Below are 27,461 nucleotides of genomic sequence, written 5' to 3' on the forward strand. Positions count from 1 at the left end.
AATATTTTTTCAACCTCAAAATAACATTCTGTTTAGAATGTTTTGTATCAAGTTTTCAAGAATGTTGTTGGAATGTTATTAAAACGTTTTATACCATTTATATAACCCGACATTTACACGTTTTCTATAAAACATTTTTGTTTGCTGAGGAGTAGATTATCAAAAAATGTTTTTAAGGTTATGAAAACGTTTTATACTCTTAATATACCCTTTATATAACCCCGACATTTAAACGTTTTCTGACAACCTTTTATAACCTTTTGCGAATAATGTCGAAAACGTTTTGTGTTTGCTGGGTTAGTACAGCACAATGGTAAAGAGGTCTAGAATTAACATATAAAATAATTTAAAAATATTTTCCCGCTTTTATTGTCACAGATCATAACATGGCAAAACCTACGAAAGTTGACACTATTGATGAAAACTTACAATCCAAAGTTGCAGAGTCAACTTTGGATGGCAAAACGGCTGTCTTGGAAAACCTGTCTCGGCAATTATTTGTAACTGGAAATTACTCTGATGTTACCTTGGTAGTTGCCGAGAAACGCTACCCGGCCCACAAGGCGATCTTAGCCGCATCCAGTCCATACTTCCAGCGAATGTTCTATGGCAGTTTTTGGAAGGAAGGCAGTAGTAGCGAGGTAACGCTGGTAGAAATACCAAGTTGTGAAGAAGCCTTTGAGACGTTCTTGAGATATTTCTACAGCGGTTCAGTAACTGTAACTAATGCGACTGTAATTCCTATTGTAACTTTAGCTGATAAGTATGATGTACAAAGTCTCAAAAATACATGTTCGAAGTATATGGTAAACATGCTTTATAACAAAGGAGATTTTGAGGCAGCTTTGGGATGGGTAACATTCGCTGAACAAATGAGAATGCATGTTCTGCAACTAAAGTGTTACGATATGATTTGCTTTGAATTTGACAAAGCATCCTATCTCACCAGCTGGCTTTTATTATCATTAGAGCAGATTTTGACCATACTGAAAAGATCAGATATTGTAGCTTCCAATGAGTTCACCGTATATCAGGCTGTCGAAAAATGGTTACTAGGCCATACCATCACAGTAAAAGAAGTCAGAAGTGTTCTCTCACATATACGATTCAAAAACATGACTGTTGACCATTTGTGTCAAGTCGAAAAGTCTCAGTTAGTGTCTCTCGATGTGTGCAAAGAAAATCATTTACTGGCTCTATGCTTATCCAGAGCTTTTAGATATTTGGCAGTTCAAAAGTCCTATCCACATGATGCAATTAGAGGTGATAATAAGCCAGCAGAATATCAGCGAATTTACATGGAAAGCAGTGGGTCTCTATCGACTGCAACATTCGAGTGGACTGGGGATGGAAAATGTGCGAGCTTAAAACCTAGATGCACAGCACAGTTACATCTGAAACAGAATATTATACATGGGAATTGGGGAAGTTTGATAGCTCTAGCAAGTATCAGGTTAGGTTTCCAAGCGTAACCAGAGTTGACAAAATGTACTCGCATTATCATGGCCATAAAATATCAATGACCATTGATCTGTGTTTCCTTCTTCTTCTTCTTCTTCCTTATAAGTGCCTCCCTCATATGTATGAGTATTGTCGCACTGCGTACAGACAAGCTGTACTTATTTTTACTCTGGAACCTAGAGTAGATGAGTGTATTTTGAAGTACAGTCAACATGACCGGGATGATCCCCTGCTCTTTTCGAATAGCCTGTGACGTTTTTTAACGTGCACACTACATTAATGTGAGAAAATATGCATGTACACGGGACCGACAGCTTAAAGTGCCCGCCGAAGCACTAAGCAAGTAGAGTGAAGTGTCTTGCTCAAGGACACAAAGAGCCGGACCTGGGATTCGAACCCTTGACCCTTGGGTTCACAGTCCTATGCCTTAACCGCTAGGCCACGCTCTCCTCTTTAAATATGCCAAAAAACATTTGCGTCAAATTAGTATTGCTCATACGCAACAAGGCTGGTCACACAATTGAAGCTATCAGTGGCTCATTTGTAACCCAAATTCCTGAAGAAAACGAGAAAATAATTGTAGAATTTCCTGAATGTGCCAATACTTCTAATCCTACAGACAATCCTGAATTTGCACCTCATGATGTCATGTACTCTTTTACTCATGTACTCTTTTTGAGAAAGTGTGAATTCGTTGGTCGGGATATGACCTGAAAAGAGGATATAAGTGTTACGATGGGACATGGCAATTACAGGCGCTATTTTTAAGGGCTGGGGTATGAGCGACCTTGAAGTTCCGGTATCTGGAGAGGGGAAGCAATGAGTTACCCCAAATCACAGCGGCAGGTAGTGACTGGGCCGCCGAGTGCTAATATATATTTATTTTGGAAGGTTCGTGTTTGTTTTAAATTTTGGGGCGTTTTTCCAAAATTTGATATTTTTGGTCATATTTCAAAAAGCGACATGCCAAAGACAACTCTTTGGGCACATAGTTTGTTATTGTTATTGCAGTTCTTTTCCACATACCTACGTTAACATTCGATTGGGTGATTTACTAATATTATATATTTTATGACTGCAATTTGGCGTTTTCAATGCGTTTTACACGTATCATGAAATTAACGCAAATATCTAGTCACGCTGCTTTTAGAATTTTTACCTGATCGTCGGCTTTTGCAGGCAACAGAATGCAGATTGGCTCACGATAGATGTCGTATTCCTCTATGTGGTTCACTCATTGATAAAATGAGTTTGCGTTCCTTGTAACAACACACACATTGCCGTCTGGAAACCGGGTCTGGTACTGATTTTGGGACAGCCAATAGACTTCAGCGCCGTATCAAATCTCATAAAAACCACACGACTGACGACTATGTGTTTATGTTTCCCGCACGAAAGCTTGTGTATACATCTATTACTATACTTCTTTGGAAACGTTGACCTTTGACCATTCTTTGTATAACGCCCTGATATGACCTTGATATGTTCGCTTGATTGGGTACGTTATAGCACCATTTCATTGAGGTGTTAGGACTTGGTCAGTATAATACTTGCAGGGATACAATAGTTTAACATGGTGTGTGAGCATGGTGAAAGACTCATTATTGATTAGGCGCGGACATATTAAAGGCACAGGTCCTTTGCGTGTATAGCAGAAAATTATAATAGAATGTGTGAATAGAATGTTTGGAATTTTGCAACTAAAATACTAACTGCATTCTGCATTATGTATTTATTTATTTATTTAGGCCTATGCCTATTTATTTATTTACTGACTTATTTATTTATTTTATTTATTTGGTATATTAGTTAGTAGGCCTAGTTAGTAATATTCCATGATAGGCCTACGTCGGTTTATTATTGATTGTTGATAACTTGACAACTTGATTGATTGATCGATTGATAGTCATTTCACATTATATTCCTAGTTTATAGGCCAATTTGAATAACATCGTACATTAGATAAATAGACCTATCAGTATTGATTTATTCTATTCAGCAATATCAAGGATTACTATCAAACTTCTCATAGCTGATTGTCAGTTGGCTCAGTGGTAACGCAGTAGGTTTTACAACACCGAGGTCCCGGGTTCGATTCCCACCTCTGCCTATTTTTTGCAAGGCTGAGAAAAAATGAAATTTCTGGACTGCAAACTTATTTGGCGCGCGATCTGAGCTGGTCCTTTTCTGGTGGCTGTGTCTGTTACAGGCACACTCCCTCTGCATCCAAACCAGGTTCACGCTCATTAGACCTCCCTTAATCACGTCAGACCAATTAAATATCAGTGAAAGGATTTATCTTACCATGCTGACCGTGTTCAATTCCTATATATTGATCCAAAAGAGCCAACCAATGTATCGCATGCGACGTTAACAACTTTTTATCATCATTAAAATGATGATAAAATTCATAGAGATTCTTGTCAAATATTTATAGTTACTGCCTGTGGTATTAAACCATCATTGTTTTTACTGAGATCCGAAATGTTCATTTTGCCGAATTTTGGATTCCAAAAATGGTTACAATAATCAAGATGCATATATTATTATTTCATTATTTCAACGTCATATTTGATAGGTTTTATATATTTGCGGATTTGCCGTAGATCAGCATTATTGCAAACGTATTTCATACTTTCTCAGATTATTCCTAAAGGTCTTCATTCCCTATTTTTGTTATTCCGAAATTAAAGTAGGACCAATTTTTCGAAACAACAGTAAAATTTGATACTCCGAAAATTGAAGGATCAAATTATTCAGAACATTTTATTTTATAAATGTGACTGGACGCGGCGAATCAGCCGTAAAGTCGGCCCCGTGTTTAGAAAATATATACCATAGGCTTTAAAATGGTATATCATTTGACTTCAAACGATATCCAAAAGCGGGGTTATGATTTGTTGAACTCTGCTCCTTCGACAAAATTGTATTTTTTATCGGTTCTACGTGTGTCTCTTTTTCTACATTTCTGGCAATAAATATCCAACAGTCATAATTGGCGGTCATTTCAAATCATCCCCAAGTCAACGAGGTTCAGAAATATCCTCTCATTGTTCATTGTTGATTATACATACCTAGACAAAATACAATGCTTTGTTATCTACCACTTGAACAGGATTTAGCCAAAGCAAACAAAGACAAGAACTATTCTATAGAAATAGGTAGAAGCTTATTATCCTCTTCAGCAGTAGTATTATTGATTGATTTAAACAGCGTTTGATAAGATACTTGTCGCAACGAATTGATACACCTATGAATACGACCTTCACATACATTTTACACTTTAACTCAGAATACAATTTGCCGAGTTTACGGCTGATTCGCCGCGTCCACTCACAAATGTAGTTAAAATATTAAACTTTGTCAATGGTTGTGACCCAACTGTCTTCCATACGAAAACGTTTTCTTAAACTGGTTTCTAAATTGCGTATTGGTAGCAACATAGCGAAACGGGTTTATTCCAAAATATATCAACAATAAGTATTTTGTAAAAGAGGCAACTGGTTGAGAAACAAAGTCCTCGGACAAAATCTCCAATAAAATAATCACATCCATGACGTTATCATTGGATATCCAATCGGTCATCACCAGACGCTGGAGTGATAGGAACAGCTTCCAATGTGTCTGTTGTCGCACTCAGGCCAACAGCCGATATTTCGTGAACTTGCACAACTTGCGCAATTACATATCATTGCTCTTTACAGAAAGTCGCTAATCACTTTTTTATCCAAGACGCACCTGAGGCAGACCCAACCTTTTCTGATATTGGGCTATTCCAGAAAATAGGTGCACACCCCCTATAGAGGAGTAAATTTTCAATCAAAGAAATGTCCGGATTTCCAAGTCTGCTTTCCTGGAAAAAACTTGGAAATCCAATCAAATGTGGGGAAAATCACGGAAATGAGCTCTCAAATTGAGGATTTCTGATTTTAAACTATTTTTCTGCCGGATTTTTTTGTCTTTGGGCACTTTAAAAGTCTGGATTTCCAACAGTCACGAGTGGACAAAAGTCCGGATATCCGAACTCCTCTATAGGGGTGTGCATCTATTTTCTGGAATAGCCCATTCTGCACCAGCCTCTGTACTGACTTGGTCCTCGAAAATATGCTTAATGCAAGGAGATCACGGGTGTACTGAGAATGAAGGGTGTTTAGTACTGAATTTAAGTCTGCACACAACATGCAACTTGGGCTTATCTACCATGAAAGTTGGAGATACGATTGTTTTGACTATGTTCACGCTGCTCAAATTCCACGCATTTCACTTCTTGATCCTAGCATCCTCTTTTTATGACATTTTCAGTAGATATCCACGAAAAAGGCTTATTCCTAAAATTTCAGTTGATTCCGATTTCGCGTTTGCGAATCATGCATGATTATGTGTATTACCAGATTCTATCTATCTATCTATCTAGGCTATGTCAATCCACTGTTGGATGTAGCCCTCCTCATGATCACTCCATACCTTTCTATCTATATATCTATATATTTCTGGCGACATGTCCAGCCCATCTCCATTTTGATTGTTTGAATTTTCTCAAAATGTCTGCAACACCGGTCAGCTGTCTGATGGTCGAGCACCTTACTTTGTCTCGCAGTGAGATGTTTAAAATTTGCCGTTCCATTGCTCTTTGAGCGGATTGTAGTTTAGTTTCTAAGTATTTAGTTAATGACCATGTTTCAGAGCCATACGTCATTGTTGGAAGGACACATTGATTATATACTTTCCTTCTGAGTGACGTGGGTATATTTTTGTTGCATAAGATTTCTTTATGTCTTCCAAAGCAACTCCATCCTGCTTTTATCCTTCTCAATATTTCTTCCTTCGAACAATCCTTTAACCTCAGTGTTTGGCCCAGATATTATACTCCTCAACTCTTTCAATTTCCTGATCTTCAATAACGATCTTTTTATCTGTTGCCATATTTGTCATATATTTTGTTTTTCCTTTGTGCATTTTCAATCCCACCTTCTTACTTTCTTTGTTCAAGTCATTAAGTTGTATTTCCATATCCTCCACTGTTGAGGTAGTAAGGGCAACGTCATCTGCAAATCGGAGGTCTGTTAATTTTTCTCCATCAACATTGATTCCTCTTTCATCCAAAGGTAGTTTTTTAAGATAGCCTCCATAGCTGCAGTGAATATCTTTGGTGACAACGTATCTCCTTGTCTAACTCCTCTGGATATTTTAACAATTTTAGAAACGTCAGTATCCAGATGGATTCGAGATGTTGCATCTGTGTATATATCCTCCAGAATACAAACATACCCTTCATTTATTCCTATTTCTCTCAGTGCTCGGAAGAGATCCTGATGTTCTACGGAATCAAATGCTTTCTCGTAATCAATGAATCTAATACATAAGTCAAGTTGGTATTCGTTTGACTTTTCTATGAGTTGGTTTATTGCAAGTAGATGGTCCATGGTTGAGAAACCTTCTCTAAAACCTGCCTGCTCTCGTGGTTGATGTTCATCCAGTTCTTTCTTTAGTCTATTTTGAAGAATATTTGTGAAAATTTTGTACAGATGTAAGAGAAGACTAATGGGTCTGTAATTCTTGATGTCTGCTTTGTCTCCCTTCTTGTGAAGAAGAATGATTTTTGCTTCCTTCCAAGATTGTGGGATGCATTTTTGATGATGATTTGGTTAAACAGTTTTGCTAGATGGGTTATTACTTCACTTCCTCCCTCCTCGAGAATAGCCTTTGTTATCTCATCTAGTCCTGGTGCCTTGTTTTTCTTCATCTCCTTGATTGCTGTTTCTACTTCACGAAATGTGATGTCTGGTAATTCTGAGTTTTCTGGTGATGTTATTTTGGCTTCTTGGCTCTTGGCCTCCGTGTGTGAATTGTATAGTTCTTGATAGAAGTCTGAACATATTTTGAGGATTTCCTCCCTATTTGAAGTTGGTGAACCATCTTTTTTGCGCAGTTTTTGGATTCTGACCTTCTGTCGACTTTTTTTTATTTATTTCTTTGGGACCTTTTCCCATTTCCAGTATGTTTTGAATTAGTTTCTCCTTCCTCTTTCTATTTCTCTGTCTTCGTTTCTTTCTGGTTGTTTTAACAAGTTCAGCATATTCTACTTTCTCTCTTGCTGACTTGTTATTTTTTTCCCTGAGTTGCTTTCTTTTTGAATTCAATTGGTCGATTTCAATATCCTCCTCTGTCTTCTGTTTGGAGCTTTTACTTGGAGGTGCTACAAATGCTGCCTCTTCTAAGATGATGTTAGTTATCAGGCTGCATCTGTCATCTATATTGAGATGTTCATCTTCCAAGATATGAAATCTATTTTGCAATTGGATTTGAAATTCTTCCTTCCTTTCTCTTAGTTTAAGCAAGTTAACTTTCTTCTTTTTCTGACTCTTGATGAATTTAACTCTGCCTAACTTTCTGCTGATGTGAATGCAGGCTCTCACCATTCTGTGGTCACTAGCGATATCTACTCTTGTGATGACTTTACAGTTTTTCACAATTCCTCTCTGACTACTGAGTATAAAGTCAATTTGATTTTTGGTATGGCCATTTGGGCTTTCCCAAGTCCAGTATATATTCACATTTTTCTTGAAGCAGGTATTTGTGATCACAACCCAGCAAACACAAAACGTTTTCGACATTATTCGCAAAAAGTTACAAAAAGGCTGTCAGAAAACATTTAAATGTCGGGTTATATAAAAGATATATTAAGGGTATAAAACGTTTTCATAACAATAAAAAACATTTTCTGATAATCTACTGCCCAGCTCACACAGAATGTATTACAGAAAACGTTTAAATGTCGGGTTATATAAAGAGTATAAAAACGTTTTAATAACATTCCAAAAACATTTTTGAAAACTTGATACAAAACATTTTAAACATAATGTTATTTTGGGGTTGAAAAAATATTTTGCGAAAAATGTTTGACAAAAATATTTATAATAAAGTTAAATGTTATTAGAAAGTTTTGTAAAAAACATTTTAAGAACATTTCTGTGTTTGCTGGGTGCAAATATTTTAAGATAATGTTATTTAAGTGTTGACAAAATATTTGCCAAAAAATGTTTGCAAAAATAGTTTCCAATAGCATTTTTAAAACATTTTAAAAATATTGTTGTAGTGTGTTTTCATACAAAACGTTTTAAAATGTTTTCATGACCTTTATATAACCCGACATTTTAATGTTATTAAAACGTTTTTACCTAAACCAAAATCCAAAATATAACTTATTTAAAACGTTTTTAAAACGTTTTTGTGTTTGCTGGGATGACTGTGTTGGGCAGCAAATTCTATCATGGTCTCACCCCTTCTATTTCTTTCTCCAACTCCAAATTTTCCCAAGATATTTTCTTCACCTTCTTGTTGTTTACCAACTTTAGCATTAAAGTCTCCCATAACTATGGTATAATTTGATTTGTGCTCTTACCAGATTACCATATTACACTGCTTCATAGACAATGTGTTGTAATTTCGTTCTGGTATACCAGAACGAAATTCAAATTTCACGATATCTTTGCTAAACGAATTAATCTGCAAGAATTTTTTTGTTCATAAACATTATGTAGCCAGAGGTTTCCAGTGATATAAAAATCGCAATTTTTTTGGAGAAAGGTGGGGGGGTGATGCTATGGATCACGAAATGTCCTTTTAAGTGACGCGATAACGATCGATCTTCGCGCACCTAAAAGACTCTGAATTTGATAAACATAATATGCCTATAGTTTGCAAACTTTTGTCCATGACTCAAAATCGAATTCGGGAACAATGTCACCAGTAACTCATTTTGTTAGATGTACGTAGAGAGCTTTGCTTTAATTTATTAGCTTCTACTAAAATGTGTCATCCAAACCTATAGTCATTATCAAATGAACTTTCATTGTGTAATTCAAGTGACCAAGTCACCGTAAATCATGTGACTATTCTCGCCCACGTGTTAAATAAGACTTTGAACTTGGTAAACACTTATCGTAACAGAACTTTTATACTTGTATAAATGGTACGTTTGGTCTACTATTTACATGATGTTTAGCAGTTCTTATTTTTATAAAACCTGCTGAAATTAATAATTGGTTTTCACGAGGAGTCAAAAGAAAGGGCTTATAATCAAGTCATCGGCAACCTCATAAATAATCAAAGCATCGCTACGGTAAGTTTCTATATTGATATATCAAATGTTAAACCTCAATATTGTATTTTTTTTTCTCATGTTGAATATGTTCAGACGTGGCTTAGATTTAATTTAAAAAGCCATATAAATTTATATTGCGCAATTACATATAAAGATCATTGCTCTTTACAGAAAGTCTCTTTCAAAATCACTTTGGTCCAAGACGCACCAAATAAACCTTTGAGCATCATTCGAAAGCTCTAATCATAGTCAGCCTTCATAATAATAACCATCGCAACCAGGATCAGCTCGCCGAGTTTCGTGGGATAGACCAGAACAATGCGGGCAGTGCTTTTCAGTAATCATTCAACATTTGATGGAATATTATGTACGGTAAATTTGGTTCACAACAAACAGGACAAGGGAGCATTGTGACACACTGGTTAAGGTCTTTGCCTTTGGTGCGAGAGGTCCCGGGTTCAATTCCCTGTAGGACCAACAAATCTAATTTCGCTCTCCACCTGGCTAATCTGTTAAGAGACGCGGCAGATGACCGATGATAAAAAAAAGACCTCGTTACAGACGGTTCCGATCAGGTCACTTTTGCCTAGCTGAAGTTTCCTCAGTGTTATCTACTAGATATCAGCTGTTAATGCCTAGATATGCTTGACATTAAAAAAAAAAAAGAAGTTGCGGTTTATTAAAACTGTTTTAAACGATGTGATCAAAACTCAAAAGCGTAATTTACTTCAAAATAATACCTTTTAATGGGTATCGACATGCACAATGCTCTCCAGGTTGAAACGACCGCCCGAGCAGCAGTTGCCGATCGATGGCACTCGTTCATGGCCAGTAGCTGACTTTAGAGGAGTGGGAAATATTAGGGTGTGCAATTTCATACCGTGAATCTGTTCGAATTTGCAAACTTTTCAAAACGCACCGAATCAATGATTTTAAAATTTCTCACCCATTCGGCGAATTTGTTTTATTATTTATTATTATCATTATTATATTTATGAGTAGTCAGAGTTATAATCACCCAATCAAGTGTGGGCTTTTTTTTATGTGTTTACTATGTTTACTAAAAATGATGTGATATTAGATATTAGGTGCACACTCTGTTGTTTTGCCATAAAACAGATACATGGCTACAGCTAAACATTCTGATCGATTGGACTTGGCTTCCATCAAAATAAGAACTTCAATGAGGTTCTGGGTAAATATACCAAACAAATGGGTCAAAAATTAAGCTGCTCTAATATACCTTTCTCTCCCATAGAAACATTCATTAGGAGTTGCGCAATAATCATGCGACTCCAGGTAAAATCTCTCAACGTCGTGCCAAATTTATTTGCCTTCATAGTTGTGCTCAAATTCGCCCCCCCCCCCCCACCCGCCTATCAGCTTGCCCAAAAGTCATCCCGGCCCACCTTTGAACACGATAAATTTGACAGAACCCAAATTTAAGGCCTAAAGTGTTGACGCCCCTGGCCCCTGGTCTTACATAATGGGACGAATCTAAAAACAAGAAATTCTTTTCTTTAGTGATACAATAGCTTATAATGACGATACAGTTTACTCAGCGCAATAAACGAGTTATAGAATAAATATATAAGATAATTAAAAAATGTATATTTCTCCGCTTTTATTGTCACAGATCATAACATGGCAAAACCTACGAAAGTTGACACTCTTGATGAAAACTTACAATCAAAAGTTGCAGAGTCAACTTTGGATGACAAAACAGCTGTCTTGGAAAACCTGTCTCAACAATTATATGTGACTGGAAATTACTTTGATGTTACCTTGGTAGTTGCCGAGAAACGCTACCCGGTCCACAAGGCCATCTTAGCCGCATCCAGTCCCTATTTCCAGCTAATGTTCTATGGCGGCACTTGGAAGGAAGGCAGTAGTGGCGAGGTAAAGCTGGTAGAAACACCAAGTTGTGAAGAAGCCTTCGAGATGTTCTTGAGATATTTCTACAGCGGTACAGTGACTGTAACTAATAAGACTGTAATTTCTATAGTAACTTTAGCTGATAAGTACGATGTACAAAGTCTCAAAGATACTTGTACGAAGTATATGGTAGATATGCTTTATAACAAAGGTGATGTTGAGGCAGCTTTGGGGTGGGTAACATTCGCTGATCAAATGAGTATGCATGATTTGCAACAAAAGTGTTACGATCTGATTTGCTTTGATTTTGACAAAGCATGCAATCTCACCAGCTGGCTTTCATTATCATTAGAGCAGATTGTGACCATATTAGAAAGATCAGATATCGTAGTTTACAATGAGTACACTGTATTTCAGGCTGTCGAAAAATGGCTTTTAGGTCATTCCGTCACAGAAAAAGAAGTCAAAAGCGTTCTCTCACACATACGATTCAAAAACATGACTGTAGACTATTTGTGTCAAGTCGAAAAGTCTCAGTTAGCGTCTCTCCATGTGTGCAAAGAAAATCACTTACTGACTCTATGCCTATCCAGCGCTTTTAGATATTTGGCAATTCAAAAGTCTTATCCACATTATGCAATTGTTAGAGGTGATAATAAGCCAGAAGAATATCAGCGAATTTACATGGAAAGCAGTGGGTCTCTATCAGTCGCCGCATTCGAGGGGACTGGGAATGGAAAATGTGCGAGCTTAAAACCTACATGTACGTTTTCATCTGAAACAGAGTATTACAAATGGGAATTGGGGAAGTTTGATAGCTCTGGCAAGTATCAGGTTAGGCTTCCAAGCGTAAGTAGAGTTGGCAGTAGGCCTACGTACTCGCATTTTCATCGTCGCGAGATCTCAGAGACCCTTGATCTGTATTCTGATTTGCCAGAAGACATTTGTATCAAATTGGCCTTGTTCATGCGCAACAAGGCTGGTCACACAATTGAAGCTATAAGCGGCTCATTTGTAACCCAAATTCCTGAAGAAAACGGACAAATAATTGTAGAATTTCCTGAACATGGCAGTACTTCCAATCCTGAATTCGCACCTCATGATGTCATGTACTCTTTTTCAATTGAGGAAGTTTGAATTCGTTGGTCGGGATATGACCTGAAAATAGGAGATTGGTGTTAAGATGGCACATGGCAATTACTGTTTATGAGGCGCTATGTTTAATTAAGTTAAAGCCATAAAAGTAATTTTTCTCGAATTTCTACTTTTTGCATGATTGTAATGCCCAATTGTGTACTAAAATACCACATTAATAATTACAGGAGAATTTAAGTTTTCATAATAAACCCGGAGATCTCCAGTTTCCTTTCGAGTTCACCGATCGAATGATTGCTAACACTTCTCGTGCGTGAGAGCTCATGTGTACATTGAATCAGAAACTGTGTGAATATCCTCCGGGGGTCACTCCCATTGTGGCCTGTACACCATCCGCGATAATGAAAACGCGTAAAAAGGGTAGTTTTTCGTGGGTAGGCACGATACGCGCGTAACGCGTTTAGGGTGTCAAAAACATGGAAAAATGGATAAAAGGGTAGCAAAATTGCAATGGCTATTACGCTGAAATGAAATTTAGGGTATGAAATTTGATGCAAGGAATAAAATCCCTGTTTAGGGTATCGTTTTAGCCAAGGGTTCAATCCTTGTTTAGGGTACTTTTCAAAAGTTGATTATCGCGGATGGTGTACAGGACACAATGGGAGTGACCCCCCGGGCATATCCCTATTCGTCTTACGTCTAATACGTCCCAGCTGCATGAAGCTCCGCTGAATAATACAATCATAATACGATTGGCGAGCTAATACACACATCGGAGGCGATGGAATGATATCGCAATTTTCTTCGTTGAACCTCATTTGTTTGGCTTGAAATTCAAAGGGGACAATGTGATCAGTGAAAACTAACATCTAAAAAATTATATAGTAATCCATTCTTTATGTAAATCACTTATTATTGTTTTAAAACGACTAAGTATCAGTGAAACGATGTACCTTACCATGCTAACCGTGCTCAATTCCAAAAGAGCTATTGAATATCAATAATGATGATAAATTAAGGGAAGGGGTATGAACGTTTGGACAGTATTTATTGTGGGACATTAGAGCACATCAGACATATCGAATTGCATTCTGAATACGAAGAATGTCCTTCTTATATCAAATAATTTTGATTTTTGAAATTCGCAATGTAATACACATTTTATGGCAAATCATTAAAAATTGATATTTTGATATTTAACAGTACTCGAAGTAAACTTTATAAATCTGATGATTTATACTAAGTTAAAGTGTATGTAGGTGGTATGAAAAGCCGACGATCAATTGAAAAATTTGACCTTTCGTATTGAAGATATGGATTTTTTTCCCAAAACACCAAAAAAAATTAGGGCTTTTTGGGAAAAAATCCATATCTTCAATATGAAAGGTCAAAATTTTCAATTGATCGTCGGCTTTTCCTCCCAGCTACATACACTTTAAGAATATATCATTAGATTTTATAAAATTTACTTCGAGGACTGTTATATATCAAAAATTTAACAAATATAAATTTTTTATAATTTGTCATAAAATTTCATATGTCGTGATTTTCAAAAATTATTTGATATCAGAAAGACATGCTTCGTATTCAGAATGCAATTCGATACGTCTGAGGTGTTCTCATGGCCCCTAAAAATACTGTTGAAACGCTCAAAACGCTCATTCCAGATCCCTTAAGTAATTGGCTCCAAAAGTAAATCGGTAACAATGTAGTAAGAATGTGCAAGAATCCATGAAATAAGAATAACTACTACCATGACTACTTTTTGTCTCAAAGTTGTTTGGTTTTGAACATAACATTGTCTCTTATCATCCACAATCGATCCCAGCAGATCAGCAATATCGCGATCATAGATTCTAGCGTAGCGGTGTAATCCACGATTACCCACCATTTACACACGTATTCACCGAAGATCTAATCTCCGTAGTGCCACCATAAGTTACATAATCAGATAATGGTAACGACACCCATCCAACTTTTAAATCGGCAAAAGCCAGATTCAAGATCTGAGATGAGCAAATTAGCCGGTTTACTACGGATGTTCCTATCCCTTAAGACCGCAATAACTGTCAGAAGATTACCACCTGATGGTAAGATTACGTTAAGCCACATGAGGAAGAATATCAAAGGATAGAGAGAGGCATCATTGACAGATTCTACTCCGGTTTCAACTGTTCCCATTTAATCTGATCCAAGAGAATGCTTTCAATTATAACTTAGGATGCAGATGCTATGTACTGGTGTAAGTAGCAACAACTACTGACACATATTGGTAATTCCAACAGGCTCTATCTTCCATACGAAAACATTGTCTTTAACTGGTTTCTAAATTGCGTATTAGTAGCAACATAGAGAAACGGGTTTATTCCAGAATTCATCCACAATAAGTATTCTGTAAAAGAGGCAACTGGTTTAGAAACAATGTCCTCAGATAAAGTCTCCAGTATAATAACCACATTATAGGGTGCCCAACAAAGTATATAAGTAACAACCAACAAAGTCAGAGTTATGGCTGCTTTGCGATCTTTACGAAGACTATGTTTCGGGACTTTCGGAACACTCGTTGAATCTTCATCACGCTGCGATCGTGCATTCATGTCGTCATCATTTGTGGGTATGTCAGTCAATCGGTCATTACCAGACGCTGGAGTGATAGGAACAGCTTGCAATGTATCTGCTGTCGCACTCAGGCCAACAGCCGATGTTTCGTTAACTTGCCCAACTTTCGCTCGCTTACGAATAACATAAAACACTCCGAGGTTGAAATAAGAAAGTGCTAAAACTGGAATCGTAAATTGCGTCATTACTTCAAAAATAGTGAAGCTTAAGTAATAATTTGGAGGAAAATCACAATCACTGGTGTAATCGATGTTACGCTTTCCCGTAATTGGCTCCAAAAGTAAAACGGTTACAATGTAGTAGGAATATGTAAGAATCCATGAAATAAGAATTATAACCACTACTTTTTGTCTTGTTTGGTTTTGAACATAACTTTGAATGTTTCTTACCATCCATAATCGATCCCAGCTGATCAGCAATATCGCGATCATAGATTCTAGCGTAGCGGTGTAATCCACGATTACCCACCATTTACACACGTATTCACCAAAGATCCAATCTCCGTAGTGCCACCATAAGTTAAATAATGGTAAAGACACTAATCCAACTTTTAAATCGGCAAAAGCCAGATTCAAGATGAGCAAATTAGCTGGTTTACTATAGATGTTCCTATCTCGTAAGAACGCAATAACTGTCAGAAGATTACCACCTGATGTTAAGATTACGTTAAACCACATGAGGAAGAATATCTAAGGATGGAGAGAGGAATCGTTGACTGATTCTACTCTGGTTTCTTCTGTTAGCACGTCTAATGTTTGACTGGACGTGCTGGAATTGCTCAGAACGGCAGTTGTAAAATATGTTTGATTTGCCATCCTTGTGTAATTTGTATACAACTATTTATTTTCGTGAAAAAGAAAAGCAGTATTATAGTCGCGGAGATAATGCAAGCGAATGAAGAATCAAATTATCTGTATATAAACCGCTATTTGCGATGAGAGTATCTCAAAAATCAAAAGACTAAATCAAAAACATGACCATAACGCAGATATATTTTTAAAAAGGCGACTTCATTTATAATACTCAAATCATTTCATCCCAACTTCCGATGATACAGGCTGTATCAAAATTATTGGTACCCATCAGTTTCCAGTGATTATGGACAAAACTGTCATATCAATATACAGCATAAGATCCACCTCATTTGTATATTAATGTTATTACCGGTCATCAAACTGTAACAATCTAGTCATTTGAAGGAGATCCAATGCTGCATTTGTGAAGATCTGGCTGTTCATTAAAACATCCAAATTGATGGGTACCAATCATTTTGATACAGCCTGTACAACAGTTCATGAAATTGAAGCACATTGTATGAAGCAGCAATATGTCGTTAAGTTTCACCATCATTTCTGGCGTATCCAGACATTTCCACGTGAAAATTATGAAAAGGCGATTAATGGCACCGGCATAGTAGATGAAATTTATAACAGAATGATAATAATGATGTTGGATTTATACAGATTACACACTAATTTATTGGTGAAAAACTCCAAGGGCAATCTACCCGCAAGGCAGACATAACAAAACAGACAGAAATTAATTCAAAATAACAATCCACTCAGTTATTATAAACGATATACAGGGTGTAACAATTTTGTACAATTTTGAAAATAGAATGACACAAGTATGCCGCTTATTTTTTGGTTTGATATTTATATGTCTATCAAGATAATTTCTTTAGCCATCAGATAAGCTTTGTTTCAATAAAATCGATGATATACAAGTGAAGATATGGCCAATTATGTAACCTAGTCTTAAAACCGCTTGGGCCACTTTTGTCTAAATGTTACAAAAGTGACTGAATAGAGTTGAACCATGGACCAGTTGTACAGTGCTCTTATGATAGGTAGTTTTAAACAATGGGGTATTCGAAGTGGTAGAAATGATTACATAATATATAGAATATCTCCCTGAAAATCACAACTAAGCACTGACATAACAACTTCATTTACTGGAAAACGTGGCTGCAGCTCAACAACTTCAACCCAAATTCACGTTGGAAGAGCGTATTTTTATGGTTGTGATTTTCGGTAGCACATGGAGTCAAGCAGAAACCATACGATTTTTTATAGCTCATTTTTCAAACTCACGTCTTCCATCAATGCATACAATTACATAAAACTATGAGATTTATGTAGAATTTGTTAACAGAAATGCTGCAAATGTCTCTAATTAAGCTCATAATTACAACTCTGTTTAAATTACCTTGGATGACAAGTGTTCAGAAGCGTATCCAACATTTTAGTGTGAGGGGGCATTTTTAATTTTGTTGTCCCATTTTAGGCATTTTTAGTCATTTTAAGAACACTTTACTCTGCGCCGTCCCCATTTTATCCCTCAAAATTTTCTGTGGGAACCCCCCCCACACACACACACCCCATCCACCCTCTTCCCACACTGCCTACGCGTCGCCCCTGCAAGTGTTGACAGATGCGACAGAACTAGCAACACCGGTAACAATGTAGTTTTACCAACACTCGGAATATCGTTCACGAACATTGTAAAAGCATTGCCATTGATCATGATCATATAATAATAAAATTAATAATAAATTACGATAAATAAATATGCCACGTGCATATACACACGGTATTTCTGACACATGGTGTTTCTGGAAGATGTACACCGGAGTTGTTTGGCCCTCTGGTTTGGCTCCTATCGATCCTTTGCTTTATACTTAAAGTTCCAAATTGCAACTCGGAAATTCAAAATTGGGGTTTTACCATAATTCTTTTCAATTCAAATCATCAAATTAAGTTGCTTACGTTGTGTATAAAATATGTCAAGCTCCATTCTATTAAGGGTTGGTGACAACGTCCGTGCGGATAACAGCATCTGAAATTGACTCAAATGTCAAATAAGATCACTTTGTCTTACTTGCAGTGTATATTTTGCTTACCTGCTTCTTACAAAATGTAGCGGTGAGAATGTTTAGATTTTTTTAAAGGCGACTCAAGGGCTTGTTAGACAAGTGGGTAAAAACCCGTTGGGTAAAATATTTTACCCAACATTGGGTACCCAGCCCATGAAGGTTGTTCATTAGACCCAACTTCAGTAATACAACCAAGTTGGTAAACTTTTACCCGACATTTGGGTAAAAAAATGAAAATAACCTAATGTTGGGTAAAATGTTGTACCAACCAGTTGTTTACCCATTGTTCTAACAGTGTATACGATGTACGTATAGGTAGGCTATTCGTAGGATGCACATAAAACAATTCAAGCAAAGTGTAACGAGTACCTCAGTCTCTTTGTGGCAAATTTTATTTACAAATACAAATTTGGATTTGAAACTTTAAAAATGCGATTTTATTAACATAATTATTGTACACCATATCAAAATACATCACTGTGCAACACTTATGAAATTTAGTTTTAAAAATAGGCGTGACATGAGAAATTGAAGACAATGTTTTTGTTTTTTTCATTTTTTTCAAAATTACCATATTCCACTGAATTGACATGATATACATGTACGAATTTGAAGAATATTTTCATATGTACACGTATAAAAAAATCTTACGATTTCAACATTTCAGCCTGGGGATAAAACATAGAAAGAACACGCCATATTCAGTCCGCTTTAAAAGGTGATAAAAACCCGCGTATACGATAAACGTAAAAAAGTCGGCACCCTTCGCCAATACCGTATTTTGGATCTCTTCATCGCCGCTAGTTCAGTGATGTATTATAATAAGTGATACAGGGTGTCAAAATGCCAGTGTGCCAATTTAATCATGCTTATCAAGATGCTCAAATAGTGATAGTATAATTTGTAATTGTCATTTTAATGTGTCTTGGAAAATCAAATCAGTTCTTATATTGTGCTAGACATGATCGTGCAGAACATAATTATTCCTAACTGTTTATAAAATGCCCCCTTTCCGCCATATTTCTTAAGGCGGGTTTACACGATGAGTATGATTCCAGTGAATGACTTTCTTTTTTAATATTCCAAACACGTGCACGACTCTGATATTTCAATATGTGACATTTGATCTTCTTCAGAATTGTGCATCTTCCATTGGCGCATGGTGTGAGCTTATTTTCTTCTTTTTCTCTTCTTTTTCCTTCTGCTGCATTTCCAAAAAAATCTTCTTTAGTCTGGCACTATTATCTCTGTGAGGATTACATTTCTTGCCCAGAATGAAAAAGATAATCCATATCAAGAAAATCGTTGATGCTATAGCAACAGCCCCAATGGCATATCTGTTCATAGGATTATATAAAGTCAAAAAAGTGACCGAGGCCATCCCGAGTGTATCTCCAGAGGTACCATTTGTCACTAGTGTGTATGTAAAAATCTTGTGATATCGCAAATCTGTAAGTGTGAACGAGGTTGTCCCAACATCAGTGATAGTATCATTCCGTGTATTGTCATCATCGACAACTTTCATTAGGACGTAATTGGAAATGCCTGAAGTATCATCTGGAGTGACCCATGATAGTTCTGCGGAAGAGGTTGTGATGTCGGTGACATTAAGAATGTTGACGTAATTTAAGGCGTCTGCTGATTGGACGATGATTACGGCAAATAAAAGAATGAGGAAAATGAGGACTCGGTGAAGTTGTGGAAGAGATTGGTGAGGTGACGACATTGTTGGTTAGGTTCGAGTCATCAGTAGCGTAACTCAAAATATGTCAAAACTGCAAAAGAAAATAAAATAAAACAAAACCGAAAATGATTTTAGGTATAACTGTTTGATTATCTATAAATTATGCAAAATAATAAGATAATGATGACACTGCACCACACTGTAGAAATTCAAGAAAAATATATTACATTTTGTGGGTTTTTTTTAAATAAACAAATGTGTTTTTTTTTATTAAACAAATATTGGAAACAATGGCCAAAATCTTGCCATATTTAAGTGTTTTCCGCATGATGTGGCAAGACTTGTTTTGTACTAAGACGAGTTTTTGGTTATGCTTTTAATTGTATTCTGATTTTGGAAAACACATTTTCAAATTGTCGATTCATGTCCATTATAGTCCTACTCAAAATGTTGAATTCGTAGATTTGTGCCAATCTTTGAATTTTGTGTGTGACTGCAATTGTACGAAATATGCAAAATTGTAGGTTTTGACCTATTTTCCCTCAAATTACAAAAATATTCAAATTGGACTTTTATTGCCAGAGTACCTAAACGCTATATTAGATATATTTCATTTTGTAAAACAAGATAATATTTTTAATGCAAAAAAAAAAATGCTGTGGTTTTCTGGAATCGGGCTGGATGTAGCCCTGTCTTCAACATATTTATTTCAGAACTAGAATCATACATAATAATAATAATAATAATAATAATAATAATAATAATAATAATAATAATAATAATAATAATAATGCGCCATCTATCTAGACAACCTATTCCGAGGCGCAAACATTGAACAATTAAAAATTAACACACAATTATAAAAACAGTCACATATAGAAGTCAATTGTCATATAAGCAATCTTAAACAGATGAGTTTTTAAAGTCTTTTTGAAAATATAAAGTGAATCACAAATACGCAGATTTAAAGGAAGCAAGTTCCAAAGTGCAGGTGCACAAGCATACATGTACAATTTAAGGTGGTACTACACCCCAAAAAATAATAACACACTGGTAACAAAAGTTAATAAGGTTCTAAAAAGAACCTTATAAAGTTCTACAAAGAACCTTTTCCTTGGCTACAGAACTTTTTTGGTTCTACAAAGAATCACATTGGCTTCTGTGGTAGAACCAAAAAAGTTATGTAGCCAAGAAAAAGGTTCTTTGTAGGACCTTAAGCTTGAAGAACCTTTAAGAGAGAACTCTCAAAAGGTTCTAGATAGAACATAAAAAAGGTTCTTTATCCAAGAAAATAATTTTTAGCACCCGAAAGGGTTAACACTACTTTTTACTTTTCTTAACATTGTGATGAGTCCCTGAATGAATGAATTAGAATGTCCCTAGGCCTATTTAAATCTTTAAGGTTCTTTATAGAGCTTTGTAAGGTTCTTTTTAGAACCTTTATCACTGCTTATCACTATACATACAGGACAAAAAAATGTTCTAAGTTGAACCTTTTTTTCTAAGAGTGTACAAATCAAATAGGATACCCCTACATGATAGGCCACGATAAAGGGAACCAACTGACATTTTGGCTAAACGGAGTTATTACCTTAATTGTTTAAGGGTCGTGGTCCAAGCAAACCAGTATCTCACCAGAATCCAGAAAAATAGGCCTACCCCACTCAAAATGGGTCATTCTAGTAACAAGTCTATGGGAGACTGGTTACGGTGTTTACCCATAGGCCGTATCGTCCCCTCCCTCCTCCATTTCTTGGATTTGTCAGATTTGTTTAAAGATTTTTTTTAATTGTTTAGACTCTGGAATATTTTAGGAAAACTTAATACATATAAACTATGTTTATTAGAAAACATGGATCACTTCCAAGACGTTTTGTGGTATAGGCCTACTCTTGGGAGTTTATCCCTCAGAATCTCACATTGAAAAAGGGTCCTCCTCCTTTCCTCGAGCACTGTTGGAAAAGACCGAAAAGTAGGCCTATTAACAATGCTAATTTTACATTGGGGAAAAACCTCCCTGCCTCATCAATTCATGAAAATCCTCTGGACAAGAACCAAAACATTAATTTTATATACGGCCTTATCTCAAAAACGTCAATATTTCAGTTGATTCCTTCTGTCGTGGTATAGGCAGTACTGTTAGTGTTGGGCTATAATGCCTCATCTGATATTATAAAACGTCTTATTTCTGAGAAGATAATATCTTAGACATTAGATGTTATTTAGCCTATAATATCAGATGAGGCATATATGGCGATTATACATTTTTTCATCTTTAAATTAATACTATGGTATATCTCATTATAGGACTACATACTGGATCTGCAGTCTACCATGATAGTCCTGCACAGCATTGTGAATAGGGCCTATACGTATAGACCTAAAGCCTAAATCTTAAATAACACATGACATGCATAAAAACAAACTTACCATCATAGATATTTGGCATCAAAAATCCGTGAAAATGTCAACCACCTTCATTTGTTGATTACGATGTTTTGTATAAAAGACAGATTATTAGATGAAAATTACGTGTATATTTCGGTTTAAAAGCTGCAGTGGTAGTCTGTGCAGTCACGGAAAATTGTCAATAAATCACTTGTTATATAATTTGGGTATTGTAATGTAAATAAGTAGATATTTCAAGGTTTTCATTCTATTCATATTGACGTATGTCACGACAGTCTATGTTGGCAAGGATACATGATGCTTTATTATGCAAATTATAATGTCCTCGCAAGTATCCGCTAAAGTCTATGGGATTTTATGCAGTGTAGGGGCCTATATAAATTGCCGGGAATTTAATTTAAGTGATCCGAAACAAAGTGACCTCCTCGACGATTCGACCCAAACACTGTCACTGATGTACATGATCAGGACTCCAGTTACATTAGTTGTACAATTATTTAAACTCCTCAATGGTTGTACAATTATTTAAACTCCTCAATAGAATAACCCCGGGGAGAATAACATTATTATTGAAAATGGCACCACAATTTAAAAAAATACCATGATCACGAGATATCACTGTAAAATAATCGAATGCAATTAAATAAACTGTGAATAGTATTTATTTCAGCCGCAAAGTAGGCCTATAAATATAGGCCTACATGCCAGTATTATAAATTAAAAATATATTATAAATTGGTGTTCAATAGGGAAGACTTTATCTTATTGTATGATAACTGACGTGGAAAGTTTTCTGTCGAAATAATGTAAAATGAAAGAAACCACTCTAGATATTTTTAAAACATGCCGTTTAGGCGACGAAAACAAGCCGACCCCCGACTGACCCAGACTTATGGCGTTTGTGGAGATTTTTATCTTATTTTGATAAAATCATGTAAAATCAGCCCCTTTTTTTGCCCAAAAATTGATAATTTTGGCTGAACATTTTTAGAAAATATGTTTGCAAAAAGGCAAAAAATATTTTGGTGAAATTTTGGTGAAAAATAGACAAATGGAGACGAAAATTTGACTTTCCCCCGAAAATGGGGAAGAAAATTAAACACAAAATTCAATGTAATTGTTAGGCCGTATACAATTAAATGTTTTGGTTCTCGTCTCCTCCGTCCTCAATTTCTGGGATTTGTTAAGATTTTTTTTTTTTAGAATTTTCAAATTTTTTTAGACTTTGGAATACTTAGTAAAACTCCCTTTCTCATCAATTCATGAAAATCCTCTGGACAAGAACCAAAACATTAATTTTATACGGCCTTAAGGTGGTACTACACCCCCTTGATAGATTTGTGACAATTTTTGCATTTTCTCACAAAATAATAACACACTGGTAACAAAAGTTATGTATATTATAGGGGCAAGGAATCCAGTTACTACACTGGAATTTCATTGACTCAAGACAAGCGGTAGGCCTACGTTATTTATGATAAGAATGTAGGCCTACCTCATTTCTTAACATATATTATAATGAACCACTTGTCTTGAATCACTAAAATTTCAGTAAAGTAATTGAATTCTTATGCCCCTATAATATAATAACTTTTGTTACCAGTATGTAGTTATTTTTTGAGAAAAGTGCAAAATTAGTCACAAAATTTATCAAGAGGTTTAGTAGGCCTACCACCTTCAAATAACCAATCTGCCGTGAGTCTCAATCATAATCAAACAATCAACTATGATTGAGCAAAAATTATTTTACTTGAAATCTGTCTCTTTCGCATTTGCACATGTAATTTGCAGTACATGTAATTTATTTCTTGGTGCTGTCTGTCTGTCTGTGTCATTCTTTCTGTCGTTCTTTCTTTCTTTCTTTCTATCTTTCTTTACTTCATTCATTTCATTTAATTCATTTAATTCATTTCATTCATTTCATTCATTTCATTCATTTCATTCATTTCATTCATTTCATTCATTTCATTTATTCATTATTCGTCCATTTCTTTCTTTCTTTCTTTCTTTCTTTCTTTCTTTCATTCATTCATTCATTCATTCATTCATTCATTTATTCTTTATTTTTCTTTCTTTCTTTTTTTCATTCATTCATTCATTCATTTATTCTTTCTTTCTTTTTTTTTCTTTCTTTCTTTCTTTCATTCATTCATTTATTCTTTCTTTCTTTTTTCTTTCTTTCTTTCTTCCTTTCTTTCTTTCTTTCTTTCTTTCTTTCTTTCATTTCTTTCTTTCTTTCTTTCTTTCTTTCTTTCTTTCTTTCTTTCTTTCTTTCCTTCCTTTTGTTCCTTCCTTCCTTCCTTCTTTCTCTTTCTTTCTTTCTTTCTTTCTTTCTTTCTTTCTTTCTTTCTTTCTTTCTTTCTTTCTTTCTTTCTTTCTTTCTTTCTTTCTTTCTTTCTTTCTTTCTTTCTTTCTTTCTTTCTTTCTTTCTTTCTTTCTTTTCTTTCTTTCTTTTCTTTTCTTTCTTTCTTTCTTTTCTTTCTGCGCAGTTTCCTGCTGTGTTGTTGCTATTCACATTTTGAGACAGCCACTGTCATTGGTGTATTCTGCAATCAATTATAACTTTGAGCTAATCGTGTACCGTGTAACATTTGAAGTCGGTTCCGTATTTGTGTACAACAGAATGGCGTCTGGGGTTGCCAAAGTGCACCGGTATATGGGCGAGACGAAAAATCAACTGCGAAATGGTAAATATATGAATTAAATAAAATTTATGAAATGTAATCTATTCTTTAAAAGGTATTTGGCAAGCGTTAGATGATTTCACTAGTCAAATAAAGCAATAATTTATGCGTTTTACGATGAATGAAGTGCTGAAGTCGAAGTCTAAATTGCTCGAAAGAGCAGAATTCGTCACCCTAAAAATTGGGATCGTCATGATCGTTTTGTTTCTCGCAGACTCGTTTCTCGGGCATCCTCCCCAATGTGAAAACATCTGGTTAAAAGCATGAAAGCCTCCAATGACAAGCGTCAGCAGCTCAGCTCATTTGTGGATTATTTTATCTCAGACTCAGCAGTCAAGAGTAAGACTCAAATCTACTAAAGAGTTTCTGCCAAAAGAACGGCACTTGTTGTTAGTGCCGTACTATTACGCTGACTTTCAGATTCGGCAAGGAGGGCGATTTCGACCTCCTGGTTTGTTTACAAACAGAGAGGTAGACAAAAGACCGTTCCGCTTGTCCAAACACTCAAGTATCAGAAGGATGGTCCACAATAGCGTGATTCACGTAACATGAATAGGGATTAAAAAGCTGTCACGTAGAACCATGTGCTTCTATTGTCCAATTTGCCATCAAGATTTCATATGGAAACAGTTCAGACCCAGTACACGATCATGTCAGAAATTAATATTTTGTTCTGGGTCTGATTATTCGGACTAACTTGTTGTAAACATTACATGTAGACTAGAGTGTGCAGAGCGTCAACACAGAAGTAGGGTTCTGATTAGATAAATCAATTATCTGACAATCATAGCAACAGACCGATAATTTGATTGGCCGATTGGCGATTACGGCATTTACGCGTCTTAAATGTATTATGTAGCAGCGATGTTCGTTTATACTATACTAATTTATGAAGGAAAAAAAATCTATGCTGTAAGTGTGAGCTGGATGACATCGCGAAAACATATTTTCGTGTTACGGTAGTTGTATTCCCAACTAAGCAAATTGTAACAAAATAATTAGATGAATAAAGTAGTGCTTGTTATTAGGTATAGTACCGTAATTGTAGTCCTTTATGAGAATGACAGCTAATTGCAGTAAGTCGACTTTTACACAGTAATTTGGCTCAACTTAGATAAAGTTGGGTGCCGAATTTAGCATACCATACTTTAATGGGTCCAACATAAAAAAGTGGACCCGGTTATTTGAGAGCAAACTGTGAACCCTGTTTGTAGTGACAAGATGGTTAATGAATGAGGGCAGCAGTCTAGAACTCAACCCTTTTTAAGAGTCATACCCATGCGCGATGGAGTTCTTAGACCCCAGGAGCAGAGGTCAGTGCCAGGGAGCTGCCATTATGCTCTACATGCCATCTTCTCACTAGATACAGCGGGTGAGAAAAAAATTTCGATAACGGGTCATACTAGGATTTTAATTTCTAATGAAGTTACTTGTTTGAGGAATTTGACAAAGCTTTTTTCAGAAAGTTTTGAGTTTATTTCATTTTCAACTGGTGGTGTTGGATCGCTGTAAGTGAATTTGTGATAAGGTTTCCTTGTTTCAACGATAGTAGGATACAAGACGTAGGCTAGAAAGGGTCATACGCATGCGCGCCGGTGGTGTTCTTGAACTCAGAATTCGCTGGTATCGTTTTGTACTGTCTTGGGTAACCTATAGTTAACCAGTCAAACAAGGCCATTTTAGTTAACATCATAACATTTTGGCTAATATCAGTGGCCTGGATTGAGGAAAGACTTCTTGATCAAATCATCAGCATCACTTCCGCTGTACGCAAAACTGTCCAGTTGGTACAAAAGAAGGGATTCCAAATGAAAGATTTGCTATCTTGGAATTGTGAAAGCCTGCATAGTAGATTGTGGAGTGTGTGGCATGAGTGAAAGTGGAAAACACATTGCATTTACGCTCAGCGCATGCAAGCGCGGTAGCGTAAATTGCCAGAATATAGCAGATGTACAATACATTACAATATGCTAACACAGAATACACAGAAGACATAAACTCTGCATTGTCATCATCGAAAGCTTGAAATACCAGGGTAGCCGTTTAGTGCATTATAAATCTGTATTACTTTACTTACTGTAATTTTTTTATTTGAAGAGTGTTATAACCGAAATAATATAATGATAGTCAAGTTATTATTAGTCAGGGTATGAGAATCTTTTCATCGCCTCCATTTACATTTAATGTATCACACAATTTTTTATGAGAATCTACCACTGCTATTTGGATTCTTGCAAATCTACTCAGGAGATTCTTTGCATGAAATTAACAGATTCTCACAGAATTTCTCGCCCAGTGATATACCGTACCGTAATTAAAAAAGTGATTAATATTTTAACCTAAATCTGTTTTTGCTCCTAGGATATGGCGTTTACCGGTACCCAAACTCATTCTTTCGCTATGAAGGAGACTGGAAAGAAGGCAAGAAACACGGTAAGTTTAAAAAAATTTCAATATTTTGAAGCATAAGTTTTAAAGTATCGGTATTGTGCAGGAACAAGAAATGTTGAGGAAAAAGTTTGCATAACACAAAATTAACAAGTTTTCATTTTTATCATAATGAATGTCAAATCAGTTCTTTTCGAACAGTCAAATTTAGAATACAAAATAATTGATTAAATGTGAACTTGTAAGACTTGGATCTATAAGTATAAA

General features: G+C 35.8%; 5 protein-coding genes across 8 annotated transcripts in view; 3 read left to right on the top strand and 2 right to left on the bottom strand.

Annotated features, from left to right (window-relative positions):
* The first annotated feature begins 386 nt into the window (after positions 1–386).
* On the top strand, positions 387–1,472 carry LOC140157914 (BTB/POZ domain-containing protein 17-like). Its single transcript, XM_072181162.1, has one exon. The coding sequence runs from the start codon at positions 387–389 to the stop codon at positions 1,470–1,472; it is 1,086 nt and encodes a 361-aa protein (XP_072037263.1).
* A 5,052-nt stretch (positions 1,473–6,524) lies between these two features.
* LOC140157915 (uncharacterized) lies at positions 6,525–6,884 on the bottom strand. The gene has a single exon (XM_072181163.1). The coding sequence runs from the start codon at positions 6,882–6,884 to the stop codon at positions 6,525–6,527; it is 360 nt and encodes a 119-aa protein (XP_072037264.1).
* A 4,321-nt stretch (positions 6,885–11,205) lies between these two features.
* Positions 11,206–12,577, top strand: LOC140157916 (BTB/POZ domain-containing protein 17-like). Its single transcript, XM_072181164.1, has one exon. It carries the CDS (start codon positions 11,210–11,212, stop codon positions 12,575–12,577), a length of 1,368 nt encoding a protein of 455 aa, XP_072037265.1. The 5' UTR covers positions 11,206–11,209.
* A 2,246-nt stretch (positions 12,578–14,823) lies between these two features.
* On the bottom strand, positions 14,824–15,831 carry LOC140157917 (histamine H4 receptor-like). Its single transcript, XM_072181165.1, has one exon. The coding sequence runs from the start codon at positions 15,829–15,831 to the stop codon at positions 14,824–14,826; it is 1,008 nt and encodes a 335-aa protein (XP_072037266.1).
* An 8,853-nt stretch (positions 15,832–24,684) lies between these two features.
* The window catches only part of LOC140157273 (MORN repeat-containing protein 1-like), a 35,507-nt gene continuing 32,730 nt past the window's right edge, over positions 24,685–27,461 (top strand). For all 4 annotated transcript variants that reach the window (XM_072180401.1, XM_072180403.1, XM_072180404.1 and 1 more), the window contains exons 1-2: positions 24,685–24,809; positions 27,168–27,239. In XM_072180401.1, the coding sequence (XP_072036502.1) occupies positions 24,746–24,809; positions 27,168–27,239 (136 nt within the window). In that variant the 5' untranslated portion in view covers positions 24,685–24,745. The remainder of the gene's footprint in view (positions 24,810–27,167; positions 27,240–27,461) is intronic.

Source organism: Amphiura filiformis, chromosome 7 (assembly GCF_039555335.1).
Source record: "Amphiura filiformis chromosome 7, Afil_fr2py, whole genome shotgun sequence".
NCBI classification, from domain to species: Eukaryota; Metazoa; Echinodermata; class Ophiuroidea; order Amphilepidida; family Amphiuridae; genus Amphiura; species Amphiura filiformis.